General features: G+C 39.6%; 1 protein-coding gene across 1 annotated transcript in view; it reads left to right on the top strand.

Moving 5' to 3' along the window:
- Positions 1-1,932: 1,932 nt before the first annotated feature.
- The window catches only part of MDFIC2 (MyoD family inhibitor domain containing 2), a 48,036-nt gene continuing 24,110 nt past the window's right edge, over positions 1,933-25,858 (top strand). The window contains exons 1-3 of the mRNA XM_010390228.4: positions 1,933-2,182; positions 2,858-2,945; positions 19,825-19,835. Coding sequence (XP_010388530.2) covers positions 2,858-2,945; positions 19,825-19,835 — 99 coding nt within the window. The 5' untranslated portion in view covers positions 1,933-2,182. The remainder of the gene's footprint in view (positions 2,183-2,857; positions 2,946-19,824; positions 19,836-25,858) is intronic.

Below are 25,858 nucleotides of genomic sequence, written 5' to 3'. Positions count from 1 at the left end.
AATGTTTTCTTAACTCACTGATGAGTTATTTCATGTTCATTAATTTCTGCAGGTTTACAAGCTACCAACACCTGGGGGTCCTGCAGGGCATCTCAGGACAGCAGGTGGAGAGAACATCTCAGAGCACTAATCTGCATTACCTTTGTTAAAGCTCAAAGTCAGGTGTAAGGTCAAATACGAAGGTATAAAACCCGATATAAAGTCAGGTTTGTGTTTGCCTGGTGTTGTCAAATCGGCATTGTCATGGTTTGGAGACACATTCAGCAATGGGCTGCCTTCAAGCACCACTGGCTGCTCACATTCCTGGAGGTTGAGTCCAGGCTCGGTCCTTGCTCCTGTTGGCTTCAAAGAGAGTTTAAGTGACAAAATCCCTGAAGGACAAGACATTGGGGGCTGCTATCTCAAGCAACAGCAGCTTTCAGGTCTGTGGTTTTAGAAGGGCTTTCTCCTCATCTGTTTTACTTTCTTTGGGAGATTTTGAAAAAACCTTTAGAAAAACAGCGAGAATGTGCCAGATGAACTAGAGAATTGTCACTCTAGTTTAGTTTGGAAACCACCCATATCTTCATTTTAAACAGTGGCTTCTGAAATGCAGAGAAGCACCAGGTCCAAGTTACAATCAGACAGGTCTAGACAGCTCTGTGTGGAGCGCAGATGATTTTATTAGGACCCACCAGGAGCTCCATAGCCTGACAAATCCAGCTGAAGAACCAGCACCACTGATAAATTTAAAGCATTGCAGATGCAAGAACATGAAAAATAGGTGTTTCTGGGAGAAAGAGGAACTGCAGTTGAAAAGATATGATTCTCAAAGCTGCATCCAAGGAGAATGGAACAAAGATCTTAAAATACTACCCCTAGAGTTTTCCCCCCTGTGGTTGTAATTGTTTCTGAAGTACCCTGCTTAAAATAGGTTTTCAAACTATGCAAGACTAATCATTGCTATTTGGAGATGTAAGTAGGCACTTAGCATGCAATTCACAATTAGCTAAAGATGATAGAAGAATCTCAGTCATGTTGGCACAGGAGATTTTAAAAAAAAGAAAGAAAACATTTTTTTTTCTTTCAAGAATGACATGTGATGGGAGAATAGAGGAAGATAATTGTCATAACAAAGGGAATATGTTATTATTTATTGGCCACACTTAAGCACTGGAATCCTGGATTATAGTATCTGGTGACAAATGATGCTTGAAATTTTGTAAATATCACTTAAAAAGTATGATAAATGACTTATTCTGCACCTACTTCACAATCAACCCTTTCAAAATTCAGTTCTGGGAAGCAGAGTGACTTTTTTTGTCCTATATGAAAAGATGAAATGCCTGAGCACCCTAAAATCTTGCTCTCTTTAGGCTTCACCCTACTCCTACTAGCAATATTGCTGGTAACTATGGCAAGAGAATTTTTAAAAACAGCTAACAACCTTAACTTTGTAGTGCCTTCAAGGCATGGCATAGTCCAGGCTGTGCTGCTGTCAAGCCCACCCAGCCCTTGTGCTGTCCCCAGCAGGGACCACTCAGCCCTGTGGCACTGGAGGTAAGGGCTGAGCTGCCCTTCGGGGTGAGGATGGATTGCACCCTCCTGAGCTGGGGAGAGTCAGCATTCAGCTCCCCATGGGCTGAGACCATTTCTTTGCCAAAGTGACAGCTGTAAATAGATATTTAGTGTCTAATTTCTGTATCCCTCAGTATCTTAACTTATATTTAGCCAAAACCATGACACATTTATCTGATTTGTTGCTATTAATTTCCTGGTTCCCTTTCTATTTTCTTCCTCCTCTCACAGATTCACTGGGTTATGAACTGCAGTAATAACATTTCCAAACCAATTTTTTTCTATTTGAAAAGCTTCTGATTTTTTTTTTTTTTTTAGAACTCCACTAGTGCTGGGATGCTGATTACCCTCCTCCTTCCCTACCCTCCCCAGCTCTAGAAGTGCATGCAAACAACAACGGAAGGGGGGGAAAAAAACCCCAAACCCTCAGCAGTAAGTTGGCTGATGCTGGCAGCAAGACAAATCTGGCACCACACAGCAGGCAGGCAGAGAGTGCACTGCTCATCCTCTCGGTTTGCCGGTGTGTGGGAATGCTGGACACCAACACCCAGCGAGGGATTCAGCCAAAAGCTCCTCTCCTCAGCGCCTGAACCCTGCTGCTCTCTGCCCCGGGTGAGAGATACAGGTAAAAATAGAGAAATGCTTGAGCTAACTGCATTCAGTGGCAATATAAAGCAGTTAGGAGAAGCCCAGACTGCCTAATCTTATTCCTAGCAGGCAGTGGAAGTAAACCACAGTGCAGGGGCTGTGCACGTAATGCCCTCAGGTACCGGGACTTGTTCGGGATTCTTTGCATTACAGCAAATAAATTGGTGCAAGTGCGGTAAAGATTTTTTTTTTTGGGGGGGGTACACTTTGTTCAAGTCTCCTTTATAAATATTTATTACTATTTATATAATTATACCTCTCTGACAGCAGGCTTTACAGCAACTTTGAGCCACAATAAACAGGCAGCCTGGATGCCTCCTCCTCAGCCTGACCGTACCTATTCTATGTGTTATGTGTTTATCTATTACCACCATGCTTTGAGCTTATAATTCATTTCATAATGTAATTTATAGTTACATTACAAAAGCCTCCCTCTACAAATAGCAACTATGTAATATTGATAAAGCATTTAGGGACAGAACATAAATTCAATGGCTCAGATATTATATAGTATCAATAATCTGCAGGAAAAAAAAGTGTCTGTGTAAGTATGCACAATTTATTATGGCAGGAATCTAAACAGAGAACATTTTTCTCTGTCAAACTTTCTTTAAGAGAACTTGACATCCCCAAATTCTTTTCTCTCCCACAGATGTCAGAGGATAAGACAGACAAGGTAAAAATCAAACCAGCTGAAAGTTTTGAACATGACAAGCAAAATATTTCTTGGCTGAGAAAAGGTAAGTTACATTGAGTTATTAGTTACTGGTTTGCGTTCAGACATTTCTCATTTTTAAATTTTTTTTAAAGAAAAATGCAGAAAAATACCTTATAGGCTAAAACATGGCCTGAAATTTCTACCATAAAAATTCCATAGCTTGACTTCTCTGTAAAATGCATGTACAATCTCTTTTGGTACAGAAAGGCCTAAATTACCAAATTTTAGGGTAACCTGAGAGCTCATTTTTCCAATGTCCTTGCATTCCTGGGTAAGTTTTTTTTTGACCTGAACTATAAGAAGTATTGGTGATCATCTTAATTCTGATGAAAAGTTTTTATTAACTGAAATGTTTAATTAATGTTTTTATTAATATTACCTGTTACTGAATTGGATTAATATTAATTTCATTTTCTCAAACTTGAGTAAAGATCAAGCCTGAATCTTTGGATTTGGCAGTGCATTATCTTAGAATAAAGTAACTTCAGTTGTCAGCGGTTTGTATGTACAAAACCACGGACCCTCAAATGTGGAGAAGTCATAAAAGACAAGTAAGGGGACCATTCAGGTTTTAAAGGCTGAAAAATAAAGGGCATTAAGTAACTAATTTGCAACAAATACCAGTATTTCAAATACTACATTCTACTTGTTAAGCTACTTTTTTTAAAAAAAAACGAAAAAAATTGGAAATATTTCCTTACTGTTTGTACACATAAAGAAGGAAGGTTCTTAGGATGTATTTCTTGCTGAAAAAAAATTGATTTGCCAAGTTAGGACACAGCTTATTACATCTTTATGCATATTTGTTGGTCATAGCAGAATCACTTTATTGCATTTCATACAGACAAGTAGGATTTGAATTAAATAGAATTTCCAAGAGTAGACTTTCAAGATGCACAGGATGGACGTTAAATGTCCATGGTTAGGTGCAAATTATGGCTTTTAATGAGAATGGTTGTATTCTAATCCTAAAAAAATTATTTTGTAAAGACTCAACAGGTGACCTCATATTTTGAAAACACCAGCTATGGGGGTATTGGGCAAAAGGCACATTTATAGCCACTGTTATGTTGTCTGCAAGATGTGCATCACTGTTTTAAGCTCATGTAGTTAATTGTACATTTGATCTTTTAGTTGCAGTGGGGGTTGCAGCAAAGTAGGCCTGAATTAATGCCCCTGCCTTGCAGCATTCCATGTTTACACAGCATTTGAACAGAATGAAAAGCTCCTGCTGGAGCAGGGCTCACTGACCACCAGGGCTCACTGACCAAGATGCAGACTTGGCTTGGCTGGACATCCAAAGTCCTTTGCTTGCAAGGGGTCAGTTAATTTCAATAACAACTCTGCAAGCAGAAACTTTGTAGTTTGAGTGTCCCAGAGAGGGATACAGCTGAATGGGCAAACAGCAAACACATAACTGAATTGAGTATCTATTCCATCACTAGAGAGTAGAACACAAGAGATTTGCAACATTATAAGGGGATTTAAAAGTCCAGAGGACTTTTCTCTGAACAGAGTAAGATGGATGGCAGGGCTCTCAGAGTCCCATATTGTTATTTACCCTCTGGGCCAGACCTCCTCCAGGAGCCAGGTACAGCCCTCACAGCTGTACATTACCTGAGCTCATTTCACTTAGTGATGCTGCTTCACAAGGTTTTATTTCTCCAGTTTCTAAGGAGACTCCATGCACAGTTTCAGGATCATTAGCAACGTTTTGATTGTTCTGTACTTGGAGGAGCTACAGTCTCTCAGAAAGAGCCAAGTGTTGGCTATTGGCAACTCTCTTTTCCAAAGTGCCACAGAGCAGAATTGGGCCTTGAAGGTCTTCTACAGCAATTGAGTCAATAAATGATTGTGTCTCACAAGGAAAGAAAATATTCCTCTAAATAAGAATATGGAAATTATTTTGTCTTAAATTGAAGTTTGTTTCTTTAAAAAAAATGTTGTTGTTTCTTTGCTTTAAGCACTTCTGTGGTAGGCACTGGGATTTTAGAATATGGTGAAACAAATTGTCTGGAGCAGAAGCTTAACTTCTATGTTTAAATGTTTTAAAAATACCTCATGTATAGATTTCAGGCATTCCAATAAACAAAGAATTGTGGAGAACAGACTTGTACTGTTTCCATCAGGCACAGTAAGAAGACTATATGTTCTTTTAGCATCCAGTGTTAAAGAAAAGTTATTTTTATTCATGGTTTTGTATTGATTATTTGTTCCTTCTAAAGAAACAATCATGAACCACATAGTATCAGAAATAAACAACTAGGCTGTGGTTTTAGTTTCTTTCCTAGACTTCATTTTTTTCTAATGCTTTGCAAAGTAAAAGCTCATGGACTGGTAGTACAGTGGGTCAACAGCAAAATAAGGTATCTATAAATTTTTGTTGTCTTTCAGCATTAGAACCTGTTTAATCAGGGCAGGGGGGATTTTGATCTGGCTACCAGTTATTTATCTTCCACTTTTTCTTGGAAGAAGATAGTTTACTTCTGTCTTGAACCCTCTAACAGCAGAAATCAAAGCCTCATTCTGAGGGAAAACTTCCCTAAAGCAAAACAAGCCAAATCAGCCTTGTGAAAAGTGTTAGAGAAAAAGAGTAGCTGGGCATCTAGGGTTGTATCTTATCAGCTGGAAGAGCATAAACAGTTCAGCTCATGCCTCTGTCTCTCAATAAGTCATTTTTACTCACTGATGTGCCCTCACAACCCTGCCACAAGTGCACCAGAAAACTGATAGGAGTTAAAGATGACACAGGGACATAAATGTTGCACAAATTAGCACAGTTTGGGACAGAAACACATACATAATCATAGCCTTGGTCTGTATTTTTTTTTAAAGGATAATAACACATCTATCTTTTCCTTTTCTTTCTTGATTGTACTACAAGGCTTTTTCTGGTGAAGGGTCCTCTGCAGCACCTGCAGATTGTAGAACCATAATGAAATAATAATCAAAATGTGAACAGGGGAGAAAGTGTTAAATGTGTTTCCTAGGTTTGCTTAGACTTTAAAAAAGTCCCAAAACATCTCTATCTCTTGAGGCAATTAGCAGGGAAGTCTAGATGTGGACAACATGAAAGACTCCCAGGGCTGAAAGTGAGAACAAGGATGGTGAAACGTTTACAATTCTATTCCAAGATGTCTCAGGGTAAAGAATATATACACCAGCAAAGTTTTCTGGTAGTATGGAATATTCTTCAGGACTATTATTTCTAAAGATCACACAACAGATGAGAAACTCTGCATCTGGAGGGTATGCATCAGACCATCACATGCAAATCAACCAGAATCAGTATGAACGAGCATGGAGAAAAGGCAGTTCTGCTTGTCTGACCTTAGCAGTGATGTGAACCAACCCAAGGAAAGCCTGGGATATAGCAGCAAAACCAGACAATGACCCCTACTTTACATAGGGGTGGAGACAGCTATTACTGGTGGAGACAGCTATTACTTTCTTCCTCCCATGGGGAAGAGCTCGTTGCTGGAGATGGGAGTGACTTTTGGATGGAGATATAGAGATCCCTGTGTTAGTGCTTACAAAACATCGGGGCAGAGTGAACCATTGGATTCATTAGCAAAGAAGGACTTCAAAAGTTATCTGCCATGAAAAACTAGAGCAGGAATCCCCAGTGTATGTGTTGTCTCCACTTGTCTTGCCCTGACATGCACAACATAGAATGTGAATGTACATGTATAAATAAAGAACAGCCAATATAACTTGAAGATAATATTAGAGAAATGTCCTCTGCAAGGCCTTGAGTCCCCACCTGCTTCATGCACTCACAACATTCCATGGAGACAGAGTGACAAGAAAAGTGAGAAGTGTTTTAAAGTGAAAAAAAAAAAAAAAAAAAAGGAGATATTTGAATTAAATGTTAGGAAGAAATTCTTCCACGGGAGGGTGTCCATGGCCCGGTTGGATGGGGCTGAGATAGTGGGAGGTGACCCTGCCCATGGCAAGGAATGGAACTGGATGACCTTAGAGGTCCCTTCCAACCCAAACCACTCTGTGATTGAATGCGCAACAAGCAGATCCTCACACTCCAAACAAGAAGCATCTCTGGGCCCCTAACCAAACATGGTCATTAGAGGGTCCTGTAAAATCTGGAAGCTACACAAGACATGCCTTTAGAAAGGCAACGCTCAAGGATGAGCAGCACTCCCAGGAGCTGACTCTGGGATGGTCCCACCTTGCACAGCACAGCCACGGCGCTGCCTCTTCCACAAGGGCCAGGGGCTCTTTCCACCGTGGCAGTGATTTAGTGCCAGATTAGCAGCCATCTGGTGGGAAAGGAGGGAGGTCAAAGCAGAGCTAAATTCACACCAGCCTCAGCATGTGGCTTTTGGAGTTCCTTACAAACAAATCTCTCGGTATCACTCGATGATTACAGCCATATGGATACGTGGGAGCAGGCAGGAGCTTATCTGACGGACATAAAGCTATAAAAGGTGACACTGATTTTGCACAGGGGCCACAGTGGTCTGTTCACTATTTCTGCATCCATTGCAAACGCAGGGGAAAACAATGTGTGAGGGCCTCACACTGCCCTCCCATGGTTTCATCCCAAACTGGCCACGGCAGTCCAGGAACGCAGATCCAAGTCACACAGAAATGAAATTTCATTTCAGGATATTTTCACACAAAGCCCTCCTGTTTTATGCTGCCCAGCTGTGTACACAAATGCCCTCCATATATAACTTCCAGTGAAAAGTTAATGAAATGGCTTCCTTGCTCTCCTGCCAAAAATATAACTGAAATTCTAATCTCAAGACTTTCTCAAAAATAGCCCCTTTTTGCACTAAAATTCCCATAAATCAGAGACATTTTTGTCTAAAATAAGCCTGTTTTCATTGTCTTGCAAATAGTAAAAAGTCTAGCCCCAATTTCTTTAATCCACTTCTCCAGCCAGCAGATTTTCGCTGTAGGGTGAAATTCAGCCCTGTACTGAGGGTCAGTGCAAGGTCAGCACTTAAACCATAAAATAGGGCTTAAGTGGTAAATAGAGCCTCTGTTCAGGATTATATTTCACCCCTTAAAAGGACTACATTTCATATGAAAAGAGAGATTTACTCATATCATAGACCTGGCTGTAGTGACATTATTCAAATAATACCTTATTCCAGTATTAATCCCATTGGGTGAGACTGGGCCACATTTCTTCGTGGTACATCCCAGAAATCTGACACAGGAGCAGACTATTCCTGACTTCATCAAAACTTCCCACAGCCTGGTCCTGGGATAAGAGGAAAACCTTTCTATATGGCAGCACTCAAAAATGCCTTTTTCCCAGAGCACTCCTCTCCCATTTACCCAGGGGCTTCAAGAGACTTTTACAAGCATTAATAAAATGGGAAGGACATAATGCCACAAGACTGGTTTTGCAGAAGGAGAGTTGTCCTGGAGATACTCGGGGAATTTCCCAGTTTTTACAACCTTCCAGTTTTATCCCTGGTTTGGGAGGACTGGAGTAAAAGTACAAGGCTTGTACTTTTGCTGAGACTATTCCCAGCAGAGTGTTTTGATCTGAATTGGATCCCTTCTTTTAGGGAGTTAAATGACATTTTTAGAATTTCTTCCTAAAATTTCACAAGTCAGTGAATGCAATTTTACATACAAGCTTGGACACTTGTTTCCTGAATTTTGCTGACTTGGGTCCAGAAGCTTTTTTCACTCTCTTCTTTCAGCCTGAATTAAGTCATTGCATTGAAAAGCTTTACAGAAGACTGATAGCAAAGAAAGACTTCTCAGTTTCATGTAACAGAAAATGCCAAATGCCTCTCAGATGAATGTTCTAATCCAAGCAGACTGTTTCCAGATAAGAACACCACACACACAAAAAGAGTGCATTTAAAAACTGATGACAAGGATCCCAGGGGGCTCAAATTCCTGAAAGATGCCTTGTCAGCTTCAGGACTATGACCAAATGAATTAATGAAGACAACCTTTCCTTTAAGTTGTAAACCAGCAGATTTAAAGACTCTTCCAATGGAGAGGGAGTATATGAAACCTGCAATGGTCCCAGCTCACCACTCCTAATTACAATGTTATAAACTGAGGGGTCCTTGACCTTTGAGCTGGAAGATCCTTGAAGATGTAAGACTTTGGATGTACAGTAAAGACAGGGGTATTTCTCTGGGTGATAAAGTTTTTAAGGCTTAAAGTCATGCTTCTATGTGTGGATATCCTGGATATCTATTATAAAAATATAGGTGAGTGTTTATTTAGGTTTGATTTCCTGAAGTAAACTTGTTCTACAAAGGAAAAGTTTATTTAATTCAACTGTTAGTGCTGGGGAAGACCTGAACACATTGTTTCATTCACTACTGGAAATTTTCCAGACCAATTCTATGCTTTGCTGTACTTGGGCAAAATATTCAGAATTTTGCCCATAGTTGTGTCAGTAGCACAAAACACGAAATAACAGTACAGACACTCTTTAGTTGTTGAGTATCTCAGCAACATAAACATTAAAGCAGAACCCACACGTCCAAGGGCCTCCATAGCACTTCCTACTTAAGATGGCAAACTGGTGCATGGAAAATCTTAGCCTAAGGGTCAGTGTCAAAGCAATGAGTAATTCCATTAAAGCAACAGAGCTGCACTGGCTTGCAAAAAATCTCATTTGTCCCAATATGCTTAAGAATAGATACCACTAATCATCCCAGGGCATCACTGCAGCAGGAGGAACAAAGCCATGGCTCATTTTACCACCTCATTTCATAGAGGGAAGGGTCAAATGCCAAACTGGTCTGCTAGATCTGAGACCATCCCAAGTACAAGCCCATCCCAACAAAAACTATGCAGGCCTGATTGAGTTAGAAGGCAGAATAATCATGGATTATTCAGAGCCAGTTTTTAGAAGATGTTTTATAGGCCTGGAAGATTACACACTGGTATGTAGAGCCAAACTGACCGTCACAGTCATACAGAGGTGTAGCAAAATCCTTATTATTGGAGGAGTTCAATGAAATATTCAGATTAAATATAATTAGGTTATGAAAAAAATAGATCTCCCCTCATCTCACTGAAGATTTGCAATCATTCTCTAAAATAAAACTGCCTCCAAGTACTCAAGACAAATTGCTGTGAGGATGGACTAAATACTGGACAGGCTGGTGGTCTATTGCTTTTGAAAGATATTACAGGAAAAAAGACCAGACATGAAATTAGTTTAAACATTTCTTGTTAGCTGAGATTCAACAGAATTATTTTCCAACTATTTTTAAAATAAGTATTTAGAACTAAGTCCAAATGGAGAGAGACATTAATAGTGACTGCTCTAAATGACCAGTAATAAAATCCTGGACACAAACCCCTTCTCCAAACAGCTTGGTGATTAGATCTGTGACTTCAGATCAGGGCTCAGAGCACATGAACATATGAAAATACTCAAATTCCCTCCTTCCAGAAGAAAACTCTCATCCCCAGCTATCAGATACTCTATGGAGTATCAGGGCTTGGAGATTCCCAAGTGGCTCTGTCTCGATTGACTACTTAAAGCTAATTGCTCCAGAGAGACAAAGGACACCTGAGTGAAGGGCAGGAGATGAGTTCTGACTCCTGTCAGGGAGATTATTCAGCTATCAGTAAAAAGTGGAAAATCCTTGAGATTCAACACCCCAACCTCTCCCCTCACTTTATTTGTCCCAGTTGCCCAACCCTCTGCGTGCACTGTATAGAAGGTTGAACCTGCTGCCTTCTGGACAGAAGGGCACATGCAAAAATTAGGTGCTGAAGCTCTCAGTGTCAGCTGAGTTCCTTAATAACTCTACTACTCCTGAGATTCATCTCTTTGAAGAGAATTGCACAGGCCCTCTTCACCCCCTAAGTGATATTTCAGTGTTGCAGGGATCTTTGTTATCCCCCTCAACTAAATTAATTTTTATTTTATAGGAGTCAAGCAGTCTCTTAGGGTCTCTTGATTATATAGTCTCATTCTAATTTCAGTCTTTAATCTGAATAAACACATTAGAAAAACACAGACACAATTAACTTAATCATAAATTCAGATGGATTGTTTATTATCTGTCTACTTAATGTGCTTATGATTGCAGCAGTTAAACATGATAATGTTGTCTTCTCTCACGTATAAATGAATACACACAGCATAGAAATATGCCCAGGAAGAAAAACTTCTGCCTGAATACATCAGTGGGCTCCAGAGATAGAGAAGTAGATGCACCACTCACTGCTGTGCTCTACAGAAAAACAAACATTGCCATGATATTGTTGAGACATGAGAGAGCTGATTACTGACAGATTATGTTCTTCTTGCTGAAATATGTCTACAAACAGCTTCAAAAGAAAGAAGATGCTACTGCAGCAGAGATGCAACTAGGAACACTCTTTGCTTCTACCACTGCACCTGTAATTTAAAGGAAGTGTAGATTTTGGGTAAATAAGACCACTTGAGTTCTTCAGTGTAAGACACAGGCCAAATCAGTGTCTTCCAATTGAAGAAAATTCAGACATCAGACTTAGAGAACTTTCTGCTTTGTGATCTTTGTAAAGATAGTTGTCTTAAATAGAAGTTAAACCATTCTAGCACCAAAAATTTTGTTTAGTTACACGCCCATGGCAACTAAAACTTGTGCCAAAATGCTTTCATGTATCCGCAAATGCTTGGATGCCAAAATTTAAATTGGAATATGATTCTTCCTGTTCCTACAGCATATTGAATATGAATAATTATTTCAAACATGCATCCAAGTTAAGCTGGCGACTATTACTCAGACTTCTCTGTCACTAGACTACTTTTTTAATAACCACACAGTATACCATGATGAAGTTTTATTTGCCTTCAGAATATTCAAGTTTTAACTAAATTTAAAACACACTACACTTTTTCCCCTCAAACAAGAAGCTCTGAAAAGTATTCACTATGAAATTTCACAGGCAAAGGGGAAGAAGGGGGAAGATAAAAGAATGGAAACTCAAAAGTCAATTCAAGTGTCTTCAGTTTCACTTTCTGAACAGTTTCCCTTGTCTATAAATATTTTTAAAAATATCAAATTTCCTTATTAAAAAAAGAAGTTGTAGGTTAATTTTAAATCTCTGAAATCCATGTTTATATTCCAGGAGTGGGCAAAACAATAAAAGAGATGATGATATTAGGGGAAGAAAGCCAAGGGAGGGAATCATAGGAAAAAGCAATTATGGCACCTGGTAGTCATTCTGGCTAGGTGATGTGGTGATCAAATTTAATGTCAGCAGATATTTTAAGTGCTTACTATTTAAAAGAATACTATTGCTACTATAAAACAAGGCATATAACGTATTGAAACTTATCCAATTCAGCTTCCAGCTAAGCAATATTTTTTCTTTTCCTAGTTTATTTATGATTTAAATAAATAAATAGCCCATGAGCTTCAGGAAGATATTCACTCACACTCCTGGTCCCCAACTTTATGACCAACCCTGTTCCACCAGAGGTGATAATCACTGAGCAAAGAAATTCCAAACAGCAGTGGAAGCTTCCCCAGCTCTGGCTTGGATGGAACCACCAATACCTGTAGAAGGATAGTACAGTCCCCATGCCTTGAAATTTTTTCATGAAAAATACATAAAATACAAAAACTAAGCAGTGGTTTTTACAGTATGACACAGCAGTATTACTTGCATTAGGCCAATTTACCACTTATGATAGCAGTAATAGCACTAAAAGCCAATAAAAGCGGTCTGTTCGTTCAGAGATTGGCTTTTATGGCTTATTCTAAATATTATCAAGTGAATCAAAAGCTGTCATTATAGTGTCTAAAAAGCCTTCGTACCTTGTAAGCAAACAGTGTGACTTTGACAAATAATCATTAATATGCCTGTGTGAGACCAGGGCTAAAAGAGAAAGAAAAAGGAAAACCCAATATTTCACTTTACATAAATCATTAAGATCATTTCAGTTAAATTTCACACGAAATAAAGCAGATTTATATGTAAAATGCCATAGTTTTCCCAAGCTGTTTTTTTTTTAATCTCTGTACATTTCCATAAAACAAAAACTTGTCAGAACACTGAGCAATGGGTGATTGGACTGTAATGACGCATTCTCATCAGCTCTGGGAAAACAAATGATGCACGTGTCTAGGTAGTGTCTTTTGGGCCACATCTAAACTAATCTTCCCTTGACTCTCATCCTGCCTGCCAAAAATTTTCTTTTCCATGTTCTCCTGCTGCACAGCCTGATGAACCTTACAAGGTGGTATTCAAGGTCACACCTCCCATGGCCAGATATCCCTGCTGGCTGGCTCTGTAGTGCCTTCATTTCTTATTGGATTATCTTGCATAGGCATTGCCTGGGCTACCTGGAGACAGGAAGAAAGATGGACAGGGTAGGAATGCAACAGGAGCTTCAGGCCATCATGTGGGAAGGGTGAGCACAATACCACATAAGAGCATAGGTATTGGAAAGGCTGGGCATGGATCGTAAAAGAGTTTGACTACATAGTCCAGACTTTTCTCAATTAAAAAAATTAATTAAAGCATAAAATAAAATAAAATAAAATAAAATAAAATAACAGTAAAATCTTAGCTGCACACACACCATATGCCACTTCTGCTCATAGAATGATTTTTCAGTGCAATGTCAGCAAGAGCATTTGGGAGTCCCAGTTATTCTGAGCACCTTACAAGGAGCCTGCCCTTAGGTCTGCAGGGCATAGCACCTCCTCCACCTCCCCTTGGCCCCCCAAGCCACCCCAAGTGACCTCTTAGCCACTCTGGCAGACATCCAGGCTCTGGGCATGTGACTGTGGCCAAGAGCCTGGGACAAATTAAGCGCCCTGTGCCAGGCACGGCCACCTGTCAAGTGGCCTTGACTACAAGGCTTGGGCAGCTGGATCAAGCATTCCTTCTCCCACAGGTAGTGCTGTGCCTCCGGGAGGTTTTTTTGCCCACTCTATTTACAGTTTTGGGGGCCCCCAGGGATGGCCAGCTGGCACTGACAGCGTTATGTGATCCACTGTCCAGCTGCACGGAGCACATGGACAAGCCGGAACATGTGGTGCTGCTCTGCCAGGGGAATTATCGCCCCAACACGGCCCTTGAACAGCCACGTGTGTTTTGCAGGCAATTTATGGGAGCAGAAAACCAACAGACCTCCAATTCCAAGCTTCTAATTTCTTTGTCTGTTCTTTCTTATTTTTTTCCCCAAAAAGAACTTTCCAGAAACACTACATTAACAGTGAGTTAGTTACCAGGTTTTGCCTAAGGTATCCTAAGCCATGGTAGGAAACCTGTTAGGATTTACTACATGCTTGTGTTTATCCAAGAGGTGGTGTATTATATCCTTGAAATTGACACCAAATAGAGCTGCTTCCATTAAAAAAAAAACCCCACCCACTGAATTACGGGTTAGATTATTTCAACCCAAAAAGTAAAAAAAGCAAGTAAGAGATGCTTATCTATTTAGAATCATAGAACATTTTGGGATGGAATGGAACTTAAAAAGACCATCTTGTTCCCACCCCCCTACCATGGGCACAACCTTACAAGGATAAAAGGACTTCAGTCCATCTGAACCCCCTCTTCCAGGCAGAGTCCAGCAACTAACAAGGTTCCTCCCAGACCCAAACCACAAATTAAATATCTGCTTTCCTATGCCCAGGCTTAGGTGGTTTAACAGAGGGTCAGCCATGAAGACCTAGAGACCAGAATCTGCTCACTGAAATTAATTATGTCAGTGTTCCTCTCCCATTCCCAACAGCATTTTGCAGTGCTGATTTCAGTCTCCAGCACTCCTATAAAATGGGAGAAAAAGATTTTGGCATTCAAAGATTTGGGTGATTTGGTCTGTTTGGTTTTCAGGCCGTGGGTCTGCAATGCATGTATTCATCGCACACAGTTTTCCTGTATTATTTTTCCCAAGTGTTTAATCCCCTCATACTTTAGCCCCACCTTCATTTCTGTCACACTCAAGTTCTCTATTACTGCTGAAGAAAATCAGAGCACAGGACACTGCAGGTTGCTGTGCAACCCAAAACAACCTTCACATGCTGACAAAATGAAAACATCAGATACGATTCTTTAGGCCAAGATTTCAAGAGCAAAGTCACCAGAATTACTCATATGTCTGAAGTTAGACTTGTGCTTAGGTCTGCTGCTGAATCTGCTTCTGATAGAAGATGAAGAATGCCTTGGTTTTGATTAGAGGCCGCATCTTGGCTATAGTGTTGCCCTGCTTCTAATTGTTGGTGTAGTCAAGAAACTCTATCCTTCCACTTGAGACCACCTGGAGAAATACATTCCCCACCCCACCCCCCTGAACTTCTCCCAAGACCCCAAAACTTGGCTTTAATATAATACATATTTTCCATTTTCCCCCCCACTAATGAGATGCATTGATATTTTTACCTGCTTGTGCTGTATTTTGTTAATGGGAAATGTTTCAAACACTGTGTGGTAATGGGATATGGGATTATATACTTATTAATCTCAAGAGCACAGTGTAGACCGTACCAATAAGTTACAAGCAAACTGGCAGCACAGGGTTTGAGTTCTGGCAGGGAAACTCTTCCAAGCCTTCCCTGTTAGGCTGCATTTGGCTCTGCTTTAAAACTTTATGCTGAGCTAAAGCTGCTTGGGTCAACTGTGCTGCAAACAGGCTGCACTGACCCCTCTGCTCTGGGTCAGTCGTGTCACAACCAGGGTGACCTCGTGGCCAAGGAGATGCACTTTGAGCAGCTGATCCTTATGGTTTGCTGCATAATACAGAAAACCTTGTTACATGCAGAGAAAACAAAAAACTGTTAGTCATGGTGTGTTTCCGTTGACAGAAAAAAGCTCTTTCCACCCGTGGAGATTATATTTATATGCAGTGAAGTCTAAATCTATCTGTATGTGAGTTTACACCAGATGCTGCAGTCAAATACACGCTCCACCTTCTCTCCTGCCCCAGTAGGTCAGCCTAGAGTTCTCAGTTTGGTGGCTTCTACAGAATTAAAGACATTTTTTGCACAACTGAAAGACTGTCACTTGAAGATGAAGCCTGATTCACTCCCCGAGGGAAACTTGGAGAAAACTTCATGGATTTGCCCTTTGTAATATTCAAGTTTGTGTGCAGCAAGAGGAGGAAATAAAAACTAATGGAAAGAGACATTTCCTCTAGGATCAAAGCTGAATTCTTCCAAGAATGCATTCCCAGACTTTACTCAGAAGAAACAGCTGTGAGGTCAAATGATTCACAAAGTCCAGCTCTGCTCAGGCACCTTATTTTCCCTTATGAGGTAAAAAAACCTGACAAATTTTTACTTTTCATTTGAGAGTCTCAAATCCTTTTCAGCCATTAACCACTAAAGCAGCCTATGTGCTCCATGAAGGTGATTAATAGGAGTGGAGGTGAAGCAATTACTTAGAAGTGTGATTACTTTAGGTACATGTAATACTTAGATATTCTAAATACCCAGCTTTATGGGTATCTGAGACCCTTGACTGCAGTTTCCAGTGCCCAGCACTTCTTAATGAAGATGAACTCTCAAGATGAACTCTGCATGTAGCCAAGAAATAAACAGAAATAATTTTAGCACCCAAAATTATTAGCTGCAGGTGAGGTAAAAATCACAAAGGACTGACATTGGTTTTAACGAGAGAAATGAGCCCTTAATAAAAATGCCAGTACCGAATTGTTAGAATCTGGCTTTCCCTGATTTCTCAGTCTCATTTTGTTATTTGTTTTATCACTCTTCACACACACACAAAAAAAAAGTGGCAACACCTACTTTTCTGGCCTCTGATAACCTTGTTTGTGCAATACCAGTTCAAAATCTTATATTTAATTTTATCAGCTCTGAACTGAAGCCTTAGAATTGGTTTTAAAACTAAACTTTCGCTCCAGAAAATAAATATTTTTGAGGCAGATGCTCACAGCTTTGTACATAAATTTTAAGAGGTGTCTCTCGAGGTCACTGTGACCTCCTTCTCCCATCAGTGTCCCCACTGGAATGCAGGTTTTGTTAAAAATTAGATCTGAATCCTGTAAGTACCTCCAAATCCTGGATTCCCTTGGACTGCCAGGAAAGAGACAACAGTCACCATTAGCCAGGTACAACACTGGAGTTGTTGGCATGGCTCATGTCTTGGAATGTATGTAAATTTACACTACAGTTATTTAAGCAGCTGATTTCAAACTGCTTTCTTCATCTACATTGTCGATAATGTACATTATAAAAATCCTTATTTTCACTATGGTGAGGACTGCCTAAACTCCAGCTGGATAAAGACTCTATTTGCTTTGTCTAAACAGTGCAAGCTCTCCCATATTCAATGACTACTGGAATTATTGTGTGATCTTTTCAGCTTCTAATGCATATTAATTTGTAATATACAAAACCCTTCAATAAATAATTGTGCAGACTGAATAAAAAAGCAATTTAAACTTTTTCCCCCCCTAACTGGAGACACTTTTTACAAATAGTTCTTTTAAGTAGTCTTAATAGTATCTCTTTAATATTGCCATTAAAATTCACCAGAGTTCAAGAGCAGAGCAAATTTACATCTGTTAAAATAATGGAATTGACACTGATATTACATCATTGCTATTTTAAATAATCATTCTTCATAATTCTAACCTACTTGCTTTAAGTTGCAAATAAAGGGCTTGTTCCTACTTTCATCAAAGTCGATGGCAAAACTCCCTTTGGCTTTCAGGGAGCAGCACCTAGATTTAGAGACAGAGTCTCTGCTGATGTGTTGGGGTTTGACTGTGTTCCCTAATGCAGCAGAGAATAAATCCCTCTGAAAGAAAAATTACTGAGGAGAGTTCTGTGAGCTCCAGACAGAGAGGATAACTGTACTGGGCTAGCCTGTTCCCAAAAATCACAGAACTCTATAGACCACTCTGAATTCCAAGGTAGTTACAGTTCTTTTGCTTATTTTCACAAGAAAGCAACATTTTATATAGGTGTTTTATGCCATTTTAGTGCAATTTTGTGGTTTTCCTTCCTTAAAATTTTGGGAGAGATTGTTTGAAAAGAAGCGCAATGACAACCCTCATGAATTCACCTTCTCTTGGGAGAACATTAAAACTTTCACTGAAGTTACATTAAGTGTTCTATGAACAATTCAAACTGAACCTATAGGAATTAAAAATATACACTGTACACAGCTGGAAAGCCACCTAGAAGGTGAATCAACGTAGTTCTTTCCCTGATGACAGCAGAAAATGAAGCAAGGATTTTTAAGATATAGAGAATAAATGCTATAGCTGAGACTATTTAAAACTGGAGAAGAAATAGACTTTTCATTATCCATTTAGCACTCAAATGAACACAGTTTTGTGCCTGACTTTACCTGAGCTGCTTTTGTGTTCTTCAGAAAAAATAAATCTGTGTCCACATTGCCAGTTATCATCTGTAAAATCACCGTAATTCTGCTGTCTATGTAGACCTTAAGTTTTCAGGGACAGAAACATTTCACCTGTGTCTGCACTGTGCATTTAGTGTGACAGATTTCTGGCCATGGCAGAAATCACCAGTCACTCCTGACTGCTAATGCACCACTGAAATATGCTGAACATCTACAGGACAATAACCACCAGCTGAGTCTTAACCATAATTTTGCACTGCAGTAACGGGGCTGTTACATGTTATCTAGGAACCAGAGAACTTTATTAGCACTGTCATAAAAGCTAAAGCAGAATCAACCCCTTTTCCTAGCACCACTGACACTGCCTATTACAAATAAGATATCCATCAAGCATACTTAGATCCTAACTGAAATGGCAATTGCCTTGGGTGTCTTTAAGGGTAATTTGATTTAAAAGAAAACCACATGAGAGAACAAATATGACCCTTTGCTGTGAAGAAAAGCACGAGTAAGCAGCACCACCAAGACCAGGAGGAAACAAATTATTCCAGAAATACCAAGTTTTCAAGAATCTGCAGTGCTGACTTCTTTACTCCACTTGGAATTACCTACCCGTTATATAACTTTCCACTTTCTCAGTGAGACACCTGTCCTTATGCTTATTTGGGGAAAAGAATGAAACAGCTTGAATGTCAGGGAAATATTTTCCAAGCAAGGATGAATAGGCAATGCTCTGCCCTAGGAACTGTTTCAGGCACCATCACTTGACGATGTTTAAGGAGAAATGAGAGGGAAAACACCTAAGGATTTAGCTCACAGAGATTTTCATGTCATGAAGACTGGGTCAAGCTGAACTAAGAGGTCCTTTGCAGCTGCATGACCTGTAATTCTTTTTGGCATCATTCCTCAGCTTTAAAATATTCCATCTTCCCCCATGCCAGTGGCCCTAACACAAGATGATGTCTGGTGCAACCCAGCCTTCAGGATAGTCCTGAATAAGACAGCAAACCAGGGAAGGGCAAAGGAAATATATTACAAATATGTCTTTAGGAAGAAACGTATTTTGTTGCTTTCCAACCATTCTAATAAGGGGAAACATACACCTGACATGGAAGACCAGCTGTTGGTCCCAATTCTTCACCACTGAAAGGAGGAATATTCAAATACGCCTATCCCTATCTAATTAAGCATATATTACACAGACTATTTTTATATTATAAATGTACAGTCTAGATTCTTCATTCCAACACTATTCTCTTCCAACACTAAAACCTGCTTATCTGAAGACTTCATGTAGCTGCAAAAATTTTTATTGGAAGAAATATGTTCTCATGTCATCTATTTTTGGCTTTCCATGCTGCGACAACAGAGGCTGGCCTGGTGTTTCTATATCTGAACATTTCTCAGGTAGCAGAAGAGCTGCCGCAGATTGCCTGGCACCTGCTTGAGGATGAGGTGAACAGAAAGCAAAGCAAAAGTATTTTTATTTCATCAAGAACGTTTTGGCCAAGCCATATTTGAAGAAGATAAAAATTGAGGAAAGTGTAAACCAATGGGGAATGTAATCTCTCAATATTTTGGGAGCATGAAATGGTGAAATCAGAGTTCAGAACTAGAGCAGGTTTAAGATGGAGTGAAACAAAAGTGGCAGGTGCTGGGGAGAAATATCTTTTTCAGGATTAGTGTTTTCATGACCTGGTAGTTATATTTTGGTAGTTCTAATCTTCCTTAAACAAAATAATTTCTGAGAAGGCAATATAAAAAATATGGAACACAAATGCCAATAGAAACCTATTGCAAGTATGAATCATCAGCAACAAGCCTATGGCTGCTGAGTTAGGAAAAAAAAACCAATGTACTTAGATGCATCGTCTTTTGCTAATATATTTTTTGAAGATCTGACTCTTTTTAATAGAGCAGCTATTAAGAGAAACTAATTATGATTTTATTTTTAAGGGCCTGGATTTTCTCTTACATGCATCATTCTAACTCAGGAGAAAAACCATTCAAGCAAATGAGATGAGGTTGGTGTGAACAAGTTTAAATGATCACACAAAGGCCTCAAGATATTTATGGATAGAATGAGTCATTCGTGTTCTGGTTGGATGATTGCATCAGTGGAGAATTAGTCTCTCATCATGCAGGGCTGGAGCCTCCTTTCTCTTACATCACCATACATCAGGAAAAACTGTGTCTCGGTTTTTGAGACAAAACTTCAGGAGGAAGCACTCTAGAATGAGTGTCTCCTCCGAAGGGAAAAGGGCCTCCCCTTTTCCTCCATCAATGAGACAAATGGGTCACAAGAAGTGACAGTGGAGAAAAGAAACTGTTTATAAACACACGAACAAAACAGGGCAGAACAGAATACAAAAAAACCTCAAAATACAACAAATTCCTGGAAAGGGAACAGACATGCGGGCTCAGACCAGCCAGGGCCACCTCGCGGGCCCGCCGGGGCCACCTGCAGGCTGCCCGGACCAGCGAGGAGGGAAGGGAGACAGTGAGGCAAGGGGAAGGAAAGGGAAAAAAGAACAAGAGAAAAACCCGAAGAACCTTTTCCCAGCTAGCTGGAACACAAAGGAAACCCAGAAAAGCAGCACAGTGCTCTCGGTGCACTCCCTCCCGAGCCCTGCCCAGACCCTGGAGCCGTTGGGCTGAACCGTTCAACCGCCCCCTCGGGTCCGTGGCTCCGGCCCCGCCCCCGGGTCCATCCTGAAGAAACAGTGTCCTTGGGCATTGAGTAGACAGTTAAGGAATAATGAGGCTTCATAACATCATCCCAGGACATACTGTGTGAAGTTAGTGTTTCAGTAGCCTAAAACCAACAAGCTGGTAGAACTGAGCCCACAGCCCCAATTCCACAAAGTAGCTGTGCACAGACTCTAAAGAAGCTGCCCCATCTAAATCAGGAGATCATCTGGTCTTTCTTCCTTAGTCTGTTTACCTAAAGTGACTTACTAAAGTTTAGTAAGACCTGTTTCTCATTTAAAATGTAAAGTAAATGTGGTCAAACAACATTCTTTTTTCTAGCAACACATCCAAAAAAGTAGCTTTTCTTCCATCAGTCTCCTGCAACATGTCTACAAAGAAGGAGATATTAAATAGATAACACAAGCTGGACTACTCAAACTCCCTCCACACCAAATGCAGATCTGTGAGAAATCTTCAGCAATCCAAGTCTTGGAGTATTTTGCGGTGATTTCTGGGTCAAAGTAAAACAACTATGCCAGAATCGACAGGATTATTGCCATTTTAGGCACACACCAGGTTTGGTGGTGCTAGAACACCATGAGATCCATCCATTTTAGCTCTAAGAACAAGCAATGCCAGGTATTCAAGAAGCCAGCTCACAAAGTGTTGTGGTGGGCTGCTGTGACTATCTAGAATAGATTATGGGAGAAAGAAATGGCTGGAATATCTCCAGCAACTGTTGGAGTTCCCAAGAAGTTTTTTCCTCACAGTAATGACTTTAAAGCTAATTAGAGGCAGAAAACCAAAATGGCAAATTCCCCAGGCACCAGGTGTTTACCAGAAAAATCTGTTCCCCAGCCAGACACCATCCCTGCTCTCAATGGTTTCCATGAGCCTCTCCCCTACCAGACAGGAGGTGTTCTGCCTCCCCGGTATGTCTGTGCACTTCTCACTTTGGAGAATTGGGAAGACTTAAAATCACCTTCAAGGTGGAGAAAACCAAGCGTGGATGCTGCTTGGATCCATCTCAGCAACCCCAGGAACTGTCTGAGAACCAGAGTGAGGTTTTTCATGCTGTAGGCAACCAGAGCATCATGTCTTGCTGCTCTCCTGTCCCTGCCCAGCCAGTAGTCCACCATGAACAAGAACCTGGGTAACGCTGGATTTAAACAATTTCCCATGCAGTTTTACTTCCTACTATTCCACCTTTTTCTCAAGATATTTAAGCACCAAGCATTGCAAGTATGATGGTTTCATATTCATGTTATATTTTTTAGTACCGTGTTTATCTGCATTGTGGTGTTTTTTCTCTTTTCCCACAAATAAGAGATGTCTGCATATAACAAATCCTATGGGCAGCTCTATTCATGTCTAAAGCCTGAGGATTTTTGGGAGGGGGAAAAAAAAGAAGATTTATGTATTTATTCAGAAATTAAATGAGATTAATAATTTTGAAAGCAATTTACAAATAGCAATCAGCCACTGCAATGAAGGTCAAAAGAAAAAGGACACATTAGCAATTGAATCTCTTCCCTTCCTTTAAAGTTTTAATACTGCATACCTGTTAATAATGGGAAATATCCTTCTTCAAGAGTAGCATTTTCAAAAATTGGTAGAATCCTTTTGCTAATTCTAATCTTCTTTTAATAAAATAATTTGCTAAAAAGGATTATAAAAAAGCATGAAAATTAAATGCCAATAGAAATATTGCCTATACAATAAATAGTTAATGTATTTTCTAAATGAATGATTTAAAATAGCTATTAAAGTAAAGAGAATGAGCTTATGTTTCTAGTAATGACTTCTCTGCCTCAGAATGAAATCTGTAAATCCCTGAGTGCAATTTCACATCCCAAAAGAACAAGCAGTCCTGGGACTGATGCTTATTGCCTTTATCATTAATACTAGCACACTACATATGTGATTTTTATATCACTGGTTTGAATATTTAGATTTATACTTGTGTATGCTTTATATTTTAAATCCCACACAACCATTCTGTCACAAAAATAAAGCTCTCCTTCAACAAGGCTTTTTTGTACGTACATGCATACATGTATACACAGACTTTCAGTATAACTACAATTTTATTCATAAGAGTGCATAATGATTCAGGCTGTGATTGTTAATAAAAATGCATTTCTAACCATCAAATTTGAGTCTATTATTCTAAGTTAATTGCATTTGCCCTAAAGAGACTTGCGACTGGCTGTCAGCCTATTTGTGTCAGTTCCATTTTATTCATCAGTCAATCTTGTCTCCTCTTTTTTCACATCCCATATATTGATCAAATAGATTTGTTAGCATGCCTCTGCAGCTTTAAAAAAGTTTTTGTTATTTGTCAGGTTTATTTGATTACTATATTAGTTGAGTGTTATCTTAATTGTTATTTCAATAGAAAATAAATGCCCTTTGATAGTCCCCCAAGATTCACTTTAAATATAATCCATATAACAAGTCAGTGGATGAAGCGAATGTGGTAAGAAAATAAACACATTAAACCTATTTTAAAAGGTGGTATTAATCTGCAGCTGTATTGTACTTGATCCAAAAGACAGGAATAGAAATAAGTACAGTGTAAAACAATTTTGATAAACATCAGTGCCGTATCATTGCATATTATGCTATGTATAAAATACCTTAACAAAAAGACATGTGATATAAAATAAACTGAGGTCATATCTGGAAGAATGGGGTTTGCGGTTATGTGTGAAATTGAACTGTATTAAATATGGCTTTCGACACTAAAAATTAGGCTAGAGAGGCAGTAAGCAAAGACAGGTGGAAGTGCTGTTATATGGGGCAAATTTTGGGTAGGGAGAGAAAAAGAGGAAACCAGCTTTCAGGAAAGTATTTATTGCAGCAAAAATAAGCATGTATGCAGGTAGCTTCTTCCTCCACAAAGCTATGATACACTGTTTAGTGAAATAAATGGGAGATAGATTAATATTTTGTAACAGCGTCTTGTGCACATCAGTCACTCAGTTTTGGTAATGAAGTCACAATAGCAAAATTTTTACCTCAACCTTATCAAAGGGGAAGGTGATGCAACCAGTTTTCCTATGTGAATGTCCCAGAAACCTGTCTCTCATGTCTTCATTATCAGCAAGGCTACATAACCCTGGCTCCTTGCCTAACCTTAAATCTGGGATCTGCCCAGCTGGTACCTGAACTTACATAGTGTCAGAAATACCGTCCATATGTTTTAAGTCCATATGTTTTAAGATAGCTACTCAAGATATAGAAGCATTGATTTAATAAAAATTTTAGGAAGCAAAATCTACTGCTTTACTTGTATTGAAGTACGTTGACTGAACCCATTACTCCCTGAAACTGAGATGAAGAAACTTATGAAAAGCTAAGTTTCTCTCATTTCTTTTGGCCAGGATCATCTGACTTCAGAGAAATTTGGGTTCTCATCTGCATAATTATCTGTAGCCAGCTGCAGGGGGAGGGGATGAGAGTAGGGACAAAACCAGACTTCCAAAAAAGCAATTTTTTCCTGGCTTAATCTCTTCAGTCAAGGTGAGATGATTTGCCAGCAGGATGGGCTTGTCTTTCATTGATTTCTGCAGGAGTTTAGGCCAGACTGAACACCTATCATACCTATGAGGTAGAGCTGGAATGATGAACACCACCCTAAGGAGGACCTCTCTCATTAGAGCAGGAGCATTTTCAAGTGCCTATACCTGGCTGAGGATGCTTGAAAAGTCCAACTCCCAGACTGTTTTTCATCTGGAACCTCTTTATCAGTATTTCATACTAAACTACCATGCTAAATCTTCAGATGCCCTAAAAAAAAAAAAAAGCTCAAATTTGCAGTTGTCCTAGAGCAGTTAGCAACACTCCTGTGATTCAGAAGCACACGGTGTGATGATAGTTTCAAGCTAAACAGTTATGACCAGCTAGTATGGAATATAAACAGGAACAGATGAGAAGAATACAGCCTCAACATTTGAGACAACAAAGAAAGAGTGAAATGATTGCTACATAAAAGACATTTCAAAGACCTCCCAGAAAACCAGGCATAAAAATCCCCAATAAAAAGGCTCAGCAAGAAAACTGTCACACCCCCTAATCCTCAGCAGACTCTAACAAGATGTTCGCATGAGCCAGAGATTGTCTCCTTCCCTAGAAGACAAAAGGCACAGAAATCAATACTGTCTAGCATAGGATTAGGAGGCAAGAGATAGATAAAAAGGATTCCTTAACCTTACAATTAGAAACCCAACTCTCCAGCCAAAAAGATAACCAGAAACAGACTGCAAACCTGTGTCACAGTAATTGCTGCATCTTTTACTCTTTGAAAACTGATATTTTTCAGAAGATTTTTTTATAATTTATTGCCACCCCAAAAAAGGTTTTGATGGCCACTTAGCTGCAGACAACTGCTGCTACCAAACCACAATTCAGCACACATGGCAATAGAATTATTTTTCATTCTTTATGTTTTAACCACCTCCAACCAAGCAAAAATTATATTACCAGTGCTTGCACCAACCTCCCAGTAAATTGTACCACTAAAAGCAAAATGATATGTAATGCACTACTTCTAACAAATGATCAGCTTACTGTGCCCTGAACCAAACACTTACACAGATTCTTCATGCCAAACCTGGCATAAGCATGTGCTCTGATTAAAAAGGAAGCAACTTAGTTGTTATAACAAGCGTCTTAAGCTTTATTTGGTATTACTAATGCTTTTAAACAGAAGGCAGGGTACTGGCAAGAGCAAAAAACAGACTTGAAGGGGGAGGAAACCTGCAGGCTGGGAAGAAGCTGCAGTCTCCGAAGTCTGACCCTCCTGCTGTAGATAACGAGTGACCATAAGCTGTGAGAGCTGGAGAAGTTTGCTGAATAGAAATTTCAGATTCTTCCTGAAGCTCAGCAAGGCAACCACAAGACATTGACAATGACATTTACAAAGCCTGTATTAACTTACAGCAATGACTT

This window comes from Corvus cornix, chromosome 12 (genome assembly GCF_000738735.6).
Source record: "Corvus cornix cornix isolate S_Up_H32 chromosome 12, ASM73873v5, whole genome shotgun sequence".
NCBI lineage: Eukaryota > Metazoa > Chordata > Aves > Passeriformes > Corvidae > Corvus > Corvus cornix.
Note: the sequence above shows the minus strand (reverse complement) of the source record. Positions and strands in the feature narration are given on the sequence as shown.